General features: G+C 40.4%; 1 protein-coding gene across 3 annotated transcripts in view; it reads right to left on the reverse strand.

The window, feature by feature from the left end:
* LOC126108760 (zinc finger protein 99-like) overlaps positions 1–14,645 on the reverse strand; it is a 178,169-nt gene that overhangs the window by 79,683 nt on the left and 83,841 nt on the right. For all 3 annotated transcript variants that reach the window (XM_049914110.1, XM_049914108.1, XM_049914107.1), the window contains one exon: positions 7,119–7,156. In XM_049914110.1, coding sequence (XP_049770067.1) covers positions 7,119–7,156 — 38 coding nt within the window. The remainder of the gene's footprint in view (positions 1–7,118; positions 7,157–14,645) is intronic.

Below are 14,645 nucleotides of genomic sequence, written 5' to 3' on the forward strand. Positions count from 1 at the left end.
CACATTCCAATTTCGCATGGGCTTACCTTTGAAGGTGAAGACTCGGAAGGTGGTTTCAGAGGTTTCTGAACAATTGTTGCAGGCAGGAGTATATTGACTGCCCAATAACCTTGAGGCATACCACAGAAGTGAATTTTACGAGAGGCATTTCAGAGCAGAATTGGAATGATGTGGGATAAATCACAATTCAACATTCTCCCATTTGGAAACTAGTACTGCCAAATGGTTGAACTGGACAATCAAAAAACTAATGTGGAAGCAATTTAATCTTCAACATAAGTGCAAATGGCTGAACATACATCCAGAAATCATTGCAAGTATAATCACATTATTAACCATACAATTAAGAACAAACCTATTGGTGTCAGAAACGAATTACAGAAAATCTTTGAACCCAATATGTTCCTCATAGAGCAGGTCATAAAATGTCGAGTGAACAGGGCATTGATGAAATGTCTTAGTTTCTCATCAAAGCTCAACAGCTGGGTGAACACTCGAAATTTGCTATGTAATATGAAAAGCAAACCTCAAACCATGCAGTAGTGTGACACGAGTGCTAGGAAACACATCAACAGAGTTGAAGGTGGTATTCTCAAGTATCTGCCATTTGAACTTTGTATCTCTCGATACAATTTCTGTGGAGCTGGAACAAAATTGAAATAGCGCCTGGCTTATGGTGATAAGGGCTTTAAGGTTCTGGACAATGTATGCAAAAAGCACAACATTGCCTGCACTACAAATAAATATAATCATATTGCAGACTAAATATTCATTGATAAGGCTGCACAGGTATGTCAAGGGATGGATATTGATGTAGGACAACCTATTTCTGCCTATGTGGTTGATAAGGCAATGTTTTCTCGAACTTAAATTGGGTACTGGACTAAACTTCAAGCAATAATGAATGCAGCTCACTGCACACTAAAGAAGAAGAACCTATGGGGTGTTTAAGAAATTGCATCAAATCAATAGTGATAGCGGCAAAAAGTAGGAAGGAAACGATGTGTTAAAACGCCCAGATTCCTACCAATACCAAAGACGTCTTGTGGAATAATTTTGTTCCTAATACCTCCATTTGCTGGGCTGTCAGCTCTGGTTACATAAGCTAGGAGAGCTGCTATCATATTCCAAGTAGTAAAGAACGCCCGAAAAAGCGAAATGCAAATACAAGCAGCTAAAAAGCATAATGACTATGGAGGCCATCGCTATCAGTTAAGGCCTATATTTCAAATACAGGAAATGGCTTGGGTTGGATATTTTAAAAAGGCCCACAGCAATGGTACTGGAGAGAAGGATTACAAACATACTCGTAGATCAGCCTAGTCTCGTCAGAAAATTTAAAATCAGGGTAGGACACATTGCTTGAGACAGTGTGGAAATACAAGAAACGTGGAACTGTCAATTTAGATGTTGCTGGGGGTATGGAGCTCTTGGTGATTTAAGGCCACCTGAAGAATTTTGTACCCTGACAATAGATTAGTCCATACTATTTATGCATTTTTTCCCTGCTTATAAAAGTGAACAAAATGAAGTCCGCGATGAACATGGGCAGCTACATGAAGCAAACATGGCGAAGGGTTAACAAGCACCAGAAACGTGGGAGGTAACCTGAAGCCAAAAGCGAACTCCAGTAGGTAACACGGAAGAATGGCGATCCCCATACTGGCAGGCAAGGGAGTCATCAAATAAGATGGAATAGGATGAGTCACCAGGTGTGAAAGAGAAATGGCATGCCGATCCACTGAGGAGGACATCATACCAGTATGACTAGCAGTCCAGCGTCTTCTGCAGACTCTCAACCGGGCTGGTGAAAAAGCAGCCACTGGAGAAACGTATTCCATAATGGAGTGTGTTCAGACAGCATATGATGAACAGAGGTGCAGAGGAATGAACTAAACACCCACAGTCTAGTTATGAATGGACAAGGGATCACAAGATATGGAGGAGGGCTGTCTGATCCGCTCCTCTGGAAATACCACTTAGGAGATGTAGGACACTGAGGGATTGAGTACTATGTACAGCCAAGTACGATACATGGGAGGATGAAGGAAGTTTCCTATCAAACATGAGCGCCAGGAATTTCCTGTTTCAGTGAATGAAAGGGCACAAGGCGCAAGATGTAAAGATGGTGTAAGTAACTCATTCCACCACCAAATACTTATACAAAAGGTTGTGGCAGTGGAAAAGTGAAAGCCACTGCCCATGCTCCATGAGAAAAGACGATAGGAATGACGCTGAAGACGCTGCTCAAGGAGACATGTTGACGTAGAACTGCAATAGATACTTGGTGGGAGGCAGCCCATAATATGGTGAAAGGGGATAGCAAAGACAATGATACCCAGGACGAGCATTCAGGCATCCCGTTTTCCTGGATAAATGTGTGGGACAAGGCCAAACAATATAAACCTTGGGAAAACATCTTTCAAAACTTCCTCTAGTAAATCGGGCAGATGGCCTCTGAAGCCCCACATGTATAGACTACAGATGATACCAGTCCTCCAGCAGATGTATCAGACTTCTGAATCAAATAATATGGCCATAGTCTTATTTCCACAGGAAACCACTCATGATATCAGATGACGAAGTGAAAACATGGTCAAACGCAGAACAGCATGCTCGAAATCCACACTGTGCAGTGCTTAGCAGTTGGGCAGACTCAAGCCACAAAACCATCTGCCCACGAATCATATCATCCATCACCCTGGAAACACAGCTGGTGAGAGAAGGAAGGCTTGGGTTGGGTATAACATTGACTTCACATCGGCATCTAGCAAACATGCAATCTGCCCAAATATAATTGTACCTACAAAGGAGAAGGTGCTGACCTACAAGAGAATGATGCAACATCTCAATGTGAACACTGTCTGGCTCTAGGGCAAATGATCTGGATGAAGTGAGAGCACGGTCTACATCCCTCATAGTAATAACAACATTGTAGCATTCATGATTCTGAGAGGATATCAGCTGAGCTGCCTCCACTTGTTTCCCTACATAACAGGATGACCGGAGCGGGTGACATGGTCAGGGTTGTAGGGCATGGCTGGGTAGAAGAAGGTGGCTGTTTTTAGCAATCTTCCTTTTTTTATTGTTGGTTCTTCCAATACATTTTCTGGTAGCTCAGCCCCACCGCTCATGTCGTGGTAGAGACGTGCTGATGCACGCAGTCCGAGGAACGCGATGCCGCACTGTCAGCAGCTGTGCAGGTGGTAGGAGGTCAGCGGCATGAGGCCCGGCGCAGCTCACCCCCCTGCAGACGCGGTGGCTCGTGACGACGCCGGGAGTCGCCAGTGCAGCAGTGGGCAACGCCCTCTGCTAGCCAGTCCTCAGGGACAGTGTCACTGATGACGACGACATGACAGTGACGGTGACCAAATGCCCAATCGGTCGAACCGAATGCCGGCGCCCACCTCTGATGCCCTTAAATAGTGCAGGCCGCCACTGAATTCGCCGGTTATGCAGCGGCATATTTATTAGAAGGTTCTCGATGAGTTGGCTAATGCAACCGTGCCACACGCAGCCCACACCTGCGTAATTCTGTTAATGCTGCGTTCTGATGGCTGCCGCGAACGTACACACATACCAACGCTCATTTCAAAACTGCGTCACCTGAATAACGCATTGGCCAGCCTTCATCCATTGTTTGCCGTGAGGCTGGCACATCGCGCACTGAAACACACTAAATCAAAATTTCACACTGTATTTCCTAAAAATAACTCCCTTGTCCTCTACACATGGGAGGAAGGCACCGTTATAGTTGGTGGGGCTTGAAATCTCTGTAAAATAGCTGTCCGAGGTGTTGGAGGTATCATGGGAGTTGACATCATTGTCATACCAGGAATTGGGGAATCAAGTTTGGTCCCAGAGAGCCGATGAATGTTGCTCCACACAACAGAAGAGGGAGTGAAACTTAAAACACCTAATAAACAACATCCAGGTAGGTTTTTTAGTATCCCAAAAAATGTGACAACACTGCACACACCTCTCTTCATAATGAATATACCTCACCATCGTAGGATGTGCTCCAGTGAAACACGTCGCTGCATGCCTCAGTCTACCAGGGACCAGGACATGCTACAGTCAACTTGAAGTACATGGCATGGAACATTCTGCAGCAGTAAGGATAAGTTTTGGAAGATACTTTACCTGGTCATCACAGCTGTGTAAAGGTCGCGAGGGACGAGTAAAGCCTCCAGTTGGCCTTAGAAAGCTGCTAATTGGCTTTGCACTCAGGTGGGGTAAGAGTCTGAATAGACAGCACACAGAAAGTGATCATTTGAGTATGTGTCAGAGGGAATGGACCATTCGAGATGATGGGCAAGCTGGACAGTGCAGAACAAGAGGTCTAGATGGTAATAAATGTGCATGGAATCTGAAAGGAACATGGCTGTTTCACTGGTATGAGAGAGGATTCAGAATGTCAGCTAAGACGAAACATCTTTGACAGGTTGTCCTAGAGCCCCAAAGCAAATGGTGGGCATTAAACTAACCAAGCAGCAAAAAGGAGTGAGGAAGCTGACCAATGAGCTGGAGCAAGTCCAACTTGGTAACAGCAAATCACGGAGGAGTGTTACAAAAGAGAAAAGGTGAAATGAGGAACAAAAGTGCAGACTGCCATAGCTATCAGTCAATTGTTCGATGATATTGATGACCAACATGGCTCCCCCATGAGGTGAAATGCTGTCTGTTGGGGGAAAGGTGAAAGTGGACCAGAAGAAACATGAGAGGTCAAAGGGGTTGTGAGGACAATTTTTATTCTTGGAAGCAGAAAAAAACTGACACTGCAATTCCAAGAACAGCTGTAATTCCTGTTGGCTTAATCTAATGCCACAAATGTTCCATTGGAGAAGTCATAATGGAGATTGGTGAGGAGGGAACAAATGAAGGTTAGTCACCTTGGTATCTGCTGAGTGCCCGTCTTCAAAAATTCACTGCTACAGGGGCAGAGGCTGGAGAATCCTGTTCCATGAGATCTACAAACATATTGGCATTCTCCCTGAGCCATCCTGTGAATTCCATGGCAGAAAACCGGTAGGCAGTGGGCACCAGCAAAATGGAGGTCAGCCAGGTGAGGATATATGTGCCAACACCACTGAAGAGGATCTCATAGTCAAGGAAGGTGAAGATCGTTTGTTTTTGTATGATTTCTTAGAACTTTCTAGTTGTGAGATAAATATGTTTTTTAGCTGTACCAAGTCTTTGCAGGAGTATTGCTTTTGTCCTTTCAGATTGACAGTTGTGTAACAGGTTATTTCACCACCAGGGCAAAGATCAGATGGCTTGTTGTGCAGCTGTAGGAGGAGATGGGGATGCTACTGTGACCTGGGTGACTTCACTACTGCAATACTGAACTTGTGGTCGCAAGTCTGGGTGGGCATATCCTCCATTATGCATAGCATAGCAAAAACGGTACTGTAAATGCGAATCGTAAAATTCACAGATTTTGACTAGCTAACTGTGAGTGACAAAGTGGAGTTTGATGTCATTCACTCAGATCTCTTATATGGCTCGCTCGTTAAGACACATGGGAAATTCATGGGATTACAATTAATACAACAGAGAGGAGGAGGAAACTGCTGCCCTCGTGAGCATCTTTGCCAAGAGTAACACATTTGGCCATGTTTTGAAAGGATATGTGTTTTATTATAATGTTGACACTTGTAGGAACTCATCTGGTTTGGAATGTAAGGTTGGACCGTGATGACTTCATAGCCTGTCTTAATCTTTGAGGCAAACAATACTCGAGCAAAAGGTAGAAAAAGAATGCATGTGGGCATTAAGTATGTATCCATCTTTTTCATTACTCAATGGGCTGCCGTGATGCCATGATGAGAGAGATGACTGTGGACTTCTCCCTCAGTGAGGCCATCAAGCATCAGAATGTAAAGAACACCATGTGAAGAGTTCAGTGTAAGATGGTTCTCCACACGAACAGGATAGCTCTGGATATGTGATGCTGTAAGCAGTTGAGCTTGAGAATCACAATACATCTCCAGAAGCAAAGTTGCATTACATACATGAGAATAGGATTTCACAGGGCCTGCAACTGCAACACCATCTTTCACAATAATGCACACATTAACTGTAGCAAAGGACGGACCACCTGCAGTACATGATACCATGAGGAACCGAGGTGCAGTTGGGAGGGTCTTCAAATCTTTAGCCTCTTTCTGTTAACGTTTAGTAGACACGCACTAAGATGGTGAGCCACTGCAAAGTAAAAAAAAATCTCCATGATTGCCAACATCTAGAATGGCATGCTCCTTCCAACTGGGGGCACACTCAGTGGGGGGATTCACCCACCGTAAATGACTGTTCACACCTCTGGTCACACCTCCCAAACTCCTGACAGAGGGACCAATTGGGATTTGGGAAGGTAACAGCTTAGGCAGTTACCCCTCTCTAGGCATGGACTGTATCAGAGGGTATGTGCGAACCCTACCTGATGACCCGGAGCTGGGAATTATGCATTACCTTGTCACCTGTAATGTGTCTCATGAATGGGCCAGCCTTCAGGAACACACCGGGATGAAGGAGAAACAAAGAGAATGAGGATTCACCAGTTAAGTCTTCACAGCCTTACTGACAGTGGCACCAGACACATAAAATTCTTCTTGATGGTGGCCTGTACACTGTCACCACTACAAGCTTGTGTGCTTCCTGAGCACCAATGTGGCACAGCATTGAAAGAGCTGTTCAACACTATATTCATTAATCGGGATGGCCAGGAATCAGCTCCAATTTTTGGATATATACCCACTCACCCTTCCTTCTTAGTTTTCTATTGCAGTATATTGGCTTGTGCTCATCAAGATGAATCTATTGAATTTCAGTGATTTTTATGTGACATTCCACATTCTGCCCAATACAGGTGCTGACATTCCACCTGAACTTTTGTTTTCCTGTATGGATATTAGACATTTGCTCTACATATTTAGGAACAGTGACATAATAGTTGTTGCAGAGAATAGCATTACTGACCATACTGCCTTGTAATGTTGTTGCTTATCAGTAATACTGAATAATTACAGTAGTGCATTTTATATCTGAAATACTATCACAATTAATAAATAAAAATTTATATTACTCAAAAAGTTCTGCAGGGAATCATGAAAACTTACCTTGCACTATCATATGTGTATCTTGTTGAGGTTTCCACCTGAAACATTTCAAGAAATTAAAAGTGATTTACAAATGATGAGACAGTAAATAAATACCATTATATTAACACCCACCAACATGTGATTGGTGCACAAAATGCTGTAAGTGAGGCTTGAAAATATCATTAGAGGAGACATGATAAAGTGTTGCAGTTACTGAAACAGAATGGTAGTAAGAATTCATTTTCTCCCTTTGTCTTCAGTACTGTAAATAGCGATACAAGCCAGTAATTGACTTGTAATCATACTTCCTCCAACATTTCACAAAGAAAAGTGACCAAAAAATCTTTAATTTGCCATGCACTTACACCTTGGGTGAAATTTTCGTTTACTTTTTCTTATTATGAAAACTGCCATTCACTGACAGTTGAATCTATCATCAGAAGTGACACATTCGATCCTTTGTGCTCTGGGCAGCCCAGACCAACTTGTAGAGGTGAGGAGTGACTTCTAAACCCAACCTTAAGTTCACATCCAAAACTACATACAGGCTTTGACCATTAAATATAGAAACATTAATAACTATTGGCAAACTCTAAATACTTTCAGGCATTGTAAATGGACAAGTTAAAGTTGGCACAACAAAGTAGTACATTCATGAAACTACTCCAGGACTGTATTCATAAATGGCAAATCTATGTTGGAATTGGTACCAAAGTTTTCCATTACCTCCAGAAAGACTCTCTCCCCGCAATAATTCAATATCTAAATGAGAGGTACACAATCATCAATTTTATTAAATTTTTGTCCTCAAACTGGTACAGAATGGAGATGAGAACATTTTCTGCCTAAACTGCTATTAAACGTATTTATTCACAACTGGAATTTCGACTTATGCCATTCTCAAGTGAGAGCTTACTATGAACTAATTCAAAGCCATTAAACGTAACATCTGGTGCATGGGGAGTGGAAATTAAGATGTGCAGTATGACATGACTTGGATGGAAATTATTACATTAAGTACTACTATTGTATAGGCATACAGATGACAAAGACACTTGTCTTATAATGAATATGGAATTTGTAAACATGGTGGACACAAAGAAAGTGTTGTCTCAAACGGAATTACAAAGCATTCATATGTCACACTCAGCTATTACTTGAGAATCGTACAACTGCCAAATTAACAATTTTGAATAAATACATTCTGTAACAGTCCAGGGAGAAATTTTTTTTCATTTATAAACGTCTGCCTCACTGTGGATGTAAGAAAAAAGGAAAAATGATAAAAAAAGACATTTAGCAAAATTGTTAGCAGCGAACACCTCCCACCCCCACATACACCACCAAAAAGATATGAGGTCAACAATAGCATGATTTGGGAATATCAGATAGCTTATGTGCCAATAGCAAAGCACAATTCCAAAAAGATGATTAATTTCAGAGTCAGACATAGATACCTGTTGACACTGACCATTACCACTGAATAATAAAAGTAAGATTCCTGGCCTAGAATAACTGATAACTATGTTCACAGAAGATTCAAAGAAATTCCATGAAAATTCAAGTAGGAAGCAAAAGCAGAAATTCTAAAATGCAAGATATATCACAGATAGCTTAGGACAGAAAGGTCCTATGAAGGGCAAAATAAGACTAAAGGAGCAAAATACTATTGGAATACAAAAATGGTTCAAATGGCTCTGAGCACTATGGGACTCAACTGCTGTGGTCATAAGTCCCCTAGAACTTAGAACTACTTAAACCTAACTAACCTAAGGACAGCACACAACACCCAGCCATCACGAGGCAGAGAAAATCCCTGACCCCGCCGGGAATCGAACCCGGGAACCCGGGCGTGGGAAGCGAGAACGCTACCGCACGACCACGAGATGCGGGCCCTATTGGAATACATTTGTAAAATTTCAGAAGCAAGACCGCTTTTATTCAATATTCTTAAAGAATCTGAAATACAGATGACAAGACAAGTCCTAATAAAAGAACTTCAGTCTCATTTGAGATATGAACAGACTTTAGCTAAGGCAATGGACTAACACCATTCTTCTTTCAGATCATACCTGAACAAGTGAACACTGAACAGATGGAGCAGTTGTCAGAATCTAATACCAGAAGTTGAATACTACTTAGAAAATGGATAATGTCAAAATTGTCTGTTCAAATTTTGTAGATAACTTAGCAATACTGACAGTGTAGAGAAAGCACAAAACAGATAGGAAGAGAAACAGTAGGAAAAGCATTACTACTCATCTCCTATGATAAGAAGCAGTGAAGCAGTAATTGCTAACAGGACTGCAACATCCCAATCAAATACGAAGTATGGGAGTAACAGGGGAAGACAAATTTACGTATCTAGGAGAAGTCATGTAGCCAAAACTCCCACTTGCAAGGCAGTCATTTGGCCAGAATACACATCTGTTTCACAAATACTAATTTTAGAATCAACAAAAGATAGTGAAAATTACCATAAAAGAAAAGATATTTGGAAACAAAACACCAGCAAAAACATTTAAATTCATAAGCAATACAGAAGTATAGATAAATATGTAGGAAAATAACTGGAGACAAAATTTGGCAAAGAAGGCTAATGAGTCTTAGCATACTGAAAAGAAAAACTGTGCAGCAGTACTAAAAACTTAAAAAAAATAACTCATTGGCTTACAGAGTGCACAAAGACCTATAAGGAACTTGTATAAATAAGCAAGAAATTGAATCAAACCAAATACAGGAACAGAATTGAGTTGATAAATTCTCCGTAACAAAATAGTTCCAAGAAGACAAGATAGTAACTGGACATCAAGTGAGTGGAAAGAAAGAAAGAAAGAAAGAAAGAAAGAAAGAAAGAAAGAAGTGTACAGATGAAGTAGTAGCATAAAGAAATGTAAAACCTTAGCTGGTCTGTATTGGAGCAGGACAAAAAAAATTTTTTTTTGTTCCACTCTTGCAATACCTTATCAGGAAAGCATAGTGATGGTGTATGTATTGCAAACAAATTATAGCAAGGAGGTCAAAGAGTCTCTGCAAATATGCTGACAACAGTATTCGGAGTATTTTGTTAAGCTACAGCAGTGCTCATAAATATTTTTCAGTTGCATTGTTATGCTGTCAGTACTGCTTGCATGCAGTTACAAAAGAAAAACACATGGAAGTGTCACTCCATCAAGAGCTTCATGCTGCTGTGGTTTCGTATCTAGTGAATGAACAAGATGATACAACAACAATGTAAGTATATATTCCTTTAGCTGAAAATTACAAAACTTGCCTTGATGGTATGGTATTCATTAACTACTATTTCTCACACATTCACTAAGTGATTGTTTACTTGTAGAGAATTAGAAGCATACCAAAACACAACACTTGCTTGATGTGAGACAAGCTGTTTTGCATGTGTTCAAGATTGGGAGGTAGCAGTCTAGTACTGCTATACAATATGGCATATCACAACCATTAACAAGTGTGCACAGTCAATGGCAAGAACAGGAAATAACAATTATCAATGAACCAAGGTCAGGTCATGCTTGAAGAAGAGCGAGGGAGAAGGACAGAAATATTTGTATGCAATCAGCTGCTGCTCCACGAGAAACATCTCACCATATTAGGGATGATCTCAAGCAACATCATGGACTATGCTGACAAGTCTACTGTAAAAAGTCACATAGTAACAAGTGATCTACATGATAAATGACATAAACCCACTCATAAATTCAAAAATTAGGGACAGGATAGAGTTTGGAAGGAAAACTCGAACTTAGAATGCCAAAGACAGGTCTAAGGTGGGGATGTTTCCAGTACAGCCACATTTTAGAAAGTAATATGATTCCATGTAGAAGAAAGAATATGTCAAATAATTGGATACTTCAGTAGGTCAATGATTCTAAACACACCTCTGTCTATTTTAAAAACAATTCTTTTCAGACCAAAAACAAACTTTTTGGGTGCGTAAGCCAAAGCCTGGATCTAAATCCAGCTGAATGCCTCTGATATGCACTGAATTGATATGTTCGTGACAGAAGAACAAGAATCAGTTTGCCGGTATCTTATTGAACCTATGGTCAGAACTCCCAATTGACAAATTACAAAAGCTTGTGGATTCAATGCCAAATTGATGTGCAGCTGTGATCAAAGACCATGGGTATGCACCAAATAGTGATTTGTTCTTCAGATCCCAAAATAGTTTTATTCTTATCTAGTGAGACCTAGAAATTACTTTTCAGTCAAAAGAATTACTTCTGTCTTGGTGTAACACAATCTTATTTAAACTATATGTAGACTTGTACTAAATAGATTAAAATTTCATATTTTTCAATTACCCATGGCAGTTTTTTCTATTATACACTTATGTTTATGTAAGTGAAACTAATGCTTTCTATAAAACATTTTTGAGTGTTACTGTAGTAGAACTGTATTTAGACCTATGGTGAGATGAAATGAGCAAATAGTAAACAACAATGGCAGAGTACAAATACTGTTTTGTTCTGTAGATCACTATACACAATCTGATGACCCACTGGACAGCAGCAACAATCCTTATGTACATAGTTTTATGTGAGCTCATCAGATCAAATCAAAATGCATTCAAATAAAATAACTATCATATTTTACAGACTAAAGTGCACCTTAATTTTCAAGCAATTTTTAAGAAAAGTAAATTTTTACCAATTTTATCAATAAATTGCAAAGTCAGCTTACAAATTTCTCAGTTTATAAAACCAAAACGACCTTTAAAATCACTGAAATTCAATATCTGGACTTCCCTCTTTTCTCCACATCATTGTCCTCTTTATATTTAAGATGGTCTTCACTACTACTGAGAGCATTACTTATGCCATCCTTCATGAAAGATTTAACTGTGATATTTTCTCTCACCCTAGATCACAACAGCTTTATTGACTGAAAAACTTATTTGTTTGCAGATCATTATAGGACCCCCTTTGTCATGATTTCATGTTGAGCTCAATCCATCATCCATTTGTTCCAATCCTCTTCCATATATACCTTAAATACACTGAAGTGGCACTGAAACTGGTCTAAGCAATTGTATTCAAAGACAGAGACATGTAAACAAAGAGAATATGACACTGCAGTCCGCAATACCTATATACAACAAGTGTCTGAACCACCTGTTTCTGCTGCGACAACGGCAGGTAATTAAGATTTAATTAAGTCTGGATGTGTTGTTAGAGCTAGAGCAAGAGTGATGGGGCATAGAATTTCTGAGGTAGCAATGAAGCATGTGACCATTTCAAAAGTGTACAGTGAATATCAGTAATCCAGTAAAACAAAAAATTTCTTACATCACTGTGGTCGGAAAAAGATACTGCAAGAATGGGGCCAACAACAACTGAAGAGGATCATTCAATGTCACAGACGTGCAATCCTGCAAATTTCTGTAGGTTTCAATGCTGGGCCATCAAAAAGTATTAGCATGCAAACCATTCAACAAAACATCACTGATATGGGCTTTTGGAGCCAAAGGTCCACTTGTGCACCTTTGATGACTGCACAACACAAAGTATTACACCTCACCTGCAACTGTCAATACCCACAATGAACTGTTGATGACTGGAAACATGTTGACTGGTCAGACAAATCTAATTTGAAATTGTATTGAGTGGATGGAAGTGTATAGGTATGGGGACAGCCTCATGAATCCATGGACCCTGCTTGTCAGCAGGGTACTGTTCAAGCTGGTGTTGGTTCTGTAATGGTGTTGTGGGGTGTGTGCTGTAGTTGTATGGGACCCCTGATACATCTAGATACGACTGACAAGTGACATGTACATAAGCGTCCTGTCTGATCAGCTGCATCCATTCATGTCCATTGTGCATTCCAACAGACTTGGGCAATTCCAGCAGGACAATGCGACAACCCACACATCCACAACTGCTACAGAGTGGCTCCACGAACACTCTTCTGAGAATCACTTCTGCTAGCCTCCTAATTCCCCCAACATTAACAATATTCAGCGTATCTGGGATGTCGTGCAATGTGCTGTTCAGAAAAGATCTCCACTCCCTTCTACTCTCTTGGATTTATGGTCAGCCATGCAAGATTCATGGTGTCAATTCCCCCTCCCTCCCTCCCTCCCCCTCCAGCACTACTTCAGACATTAGTTGAGTCCATGCCATGTCATGTTGTGGCACTTCTGCATGCTTACTGGCGTCCTACATGATATTACACAGGTATACCAGCTTCTTTGGCTCTTCAGTGTAGTGTTGACATCAAGAAGTTGCAATTGTGAAGTAAGTCCTCCAGCAATAACAGCAAGATATGTATTTAACTGTCTCAATTTCTCTTTCACAGAATTTTACAAATGACTACTCAAGTGATCTAGCACAAGAAGAGAACTCTTCTTCAATGAAGTGCCTTTCCAACACACTGTTAATCCATAATTTTGTACTGGCCTCATTCATCCAACCCTTGTCATGCATGTAAACACCTGGGAGTACTTCAGAAGGTTCTGACATTGTTTAAAACTTGAAAATGATCACTGGATTTAGTTCAGTACTTTCAACACAACATGAAAGAACAATAGTGTACTGCATTTTTAATGTTCACTTGTTTTTATGGTTACTGTTTTAGCACTTTTCATGGCAACAATTTTGTTACTTGGCACATCAAGTCCATCATATTCACTATTTAGCTTAGTTCCACAATGATTTTCTTTCAATGTTGTATAATAGTGTGATAAAAAATGAAATGTCGTGTGACGAGGGCCTCCCGTCAGGTGGCTTGCGGAGTATGGAAGTAGATGTAGATGGTGCAAGTCTTTCAATTTGACACCAATTTGGCGACTTGCGCGTCGATGAGGATGAAATAATGATGATTAGGACAACACAACACCCAGTCCTTGAGCGGAGAAAATTTCCGACTCAGCCAGGAATCGAACCCGTGATGGAATGATAATACTCTCTCTTCACACTTTTATGGCATTTTATATGACGTTTTGGTCTTGGTTCACATGCAAAGTCCATGACACTTCATAAATATGTAGCACCAAACATTTTCACCCTTAATAACGGTTAAGCTCCACTGTAGCACTAGCTTACAAGCATATATTTGAGTCATTTTTGTAGCAAATCCAGTACTACTTAGATGGTGTGCTTGAATCCATTTCAATATATAATCATCTAGTTTTGACAATTTTGTATTCAGTCCTCTTTTCTCACATTTGGCCTTCATCGTGTTTTGCAGTTCTTCTTTACTAGCACACCAATAGTAAATTGTTTTTTTCTGTTGGTGGAGGAATGAAATGCTCCTCAACTGCTGTGTTTCCACATTCTTCTGCATATGCTAATACTTTCTATTTATAGACCATATCATATGAATACATTTTATTTTTTCCATTGTGGAACTAGCTACTAAAGAAAATATTCTTCTGTTACCAGTAACACAAATCACTTTCAGTTCAAGTTCGCTGGCACTGTAGACTTCAATTATGCATCACAGGCTAGACAGCATTCTGGGTTTGTGATTGCAGGGCAGGAGGGAGACACTGTCAGCAAGTTTGTCAAGTTTGTAAATCCCTGTAAC

This window comes from Schistocerca cancellata, chromosome 11 (assembly GCF_023864275.1).
Source record: "Schistocerca cancellata isolate TAMUIC-IGC-003103 chromosome 11, iqSchCanc2.1, whole genome shotgun sequence".
Classification (NCBI taxonomy): domain Eukaryota; kingdom Metazoa; phylum Arthropoda; class Insecta; order Orthoptera; family Acrididae; genus Schistocerca; species Schistocerca cancellata.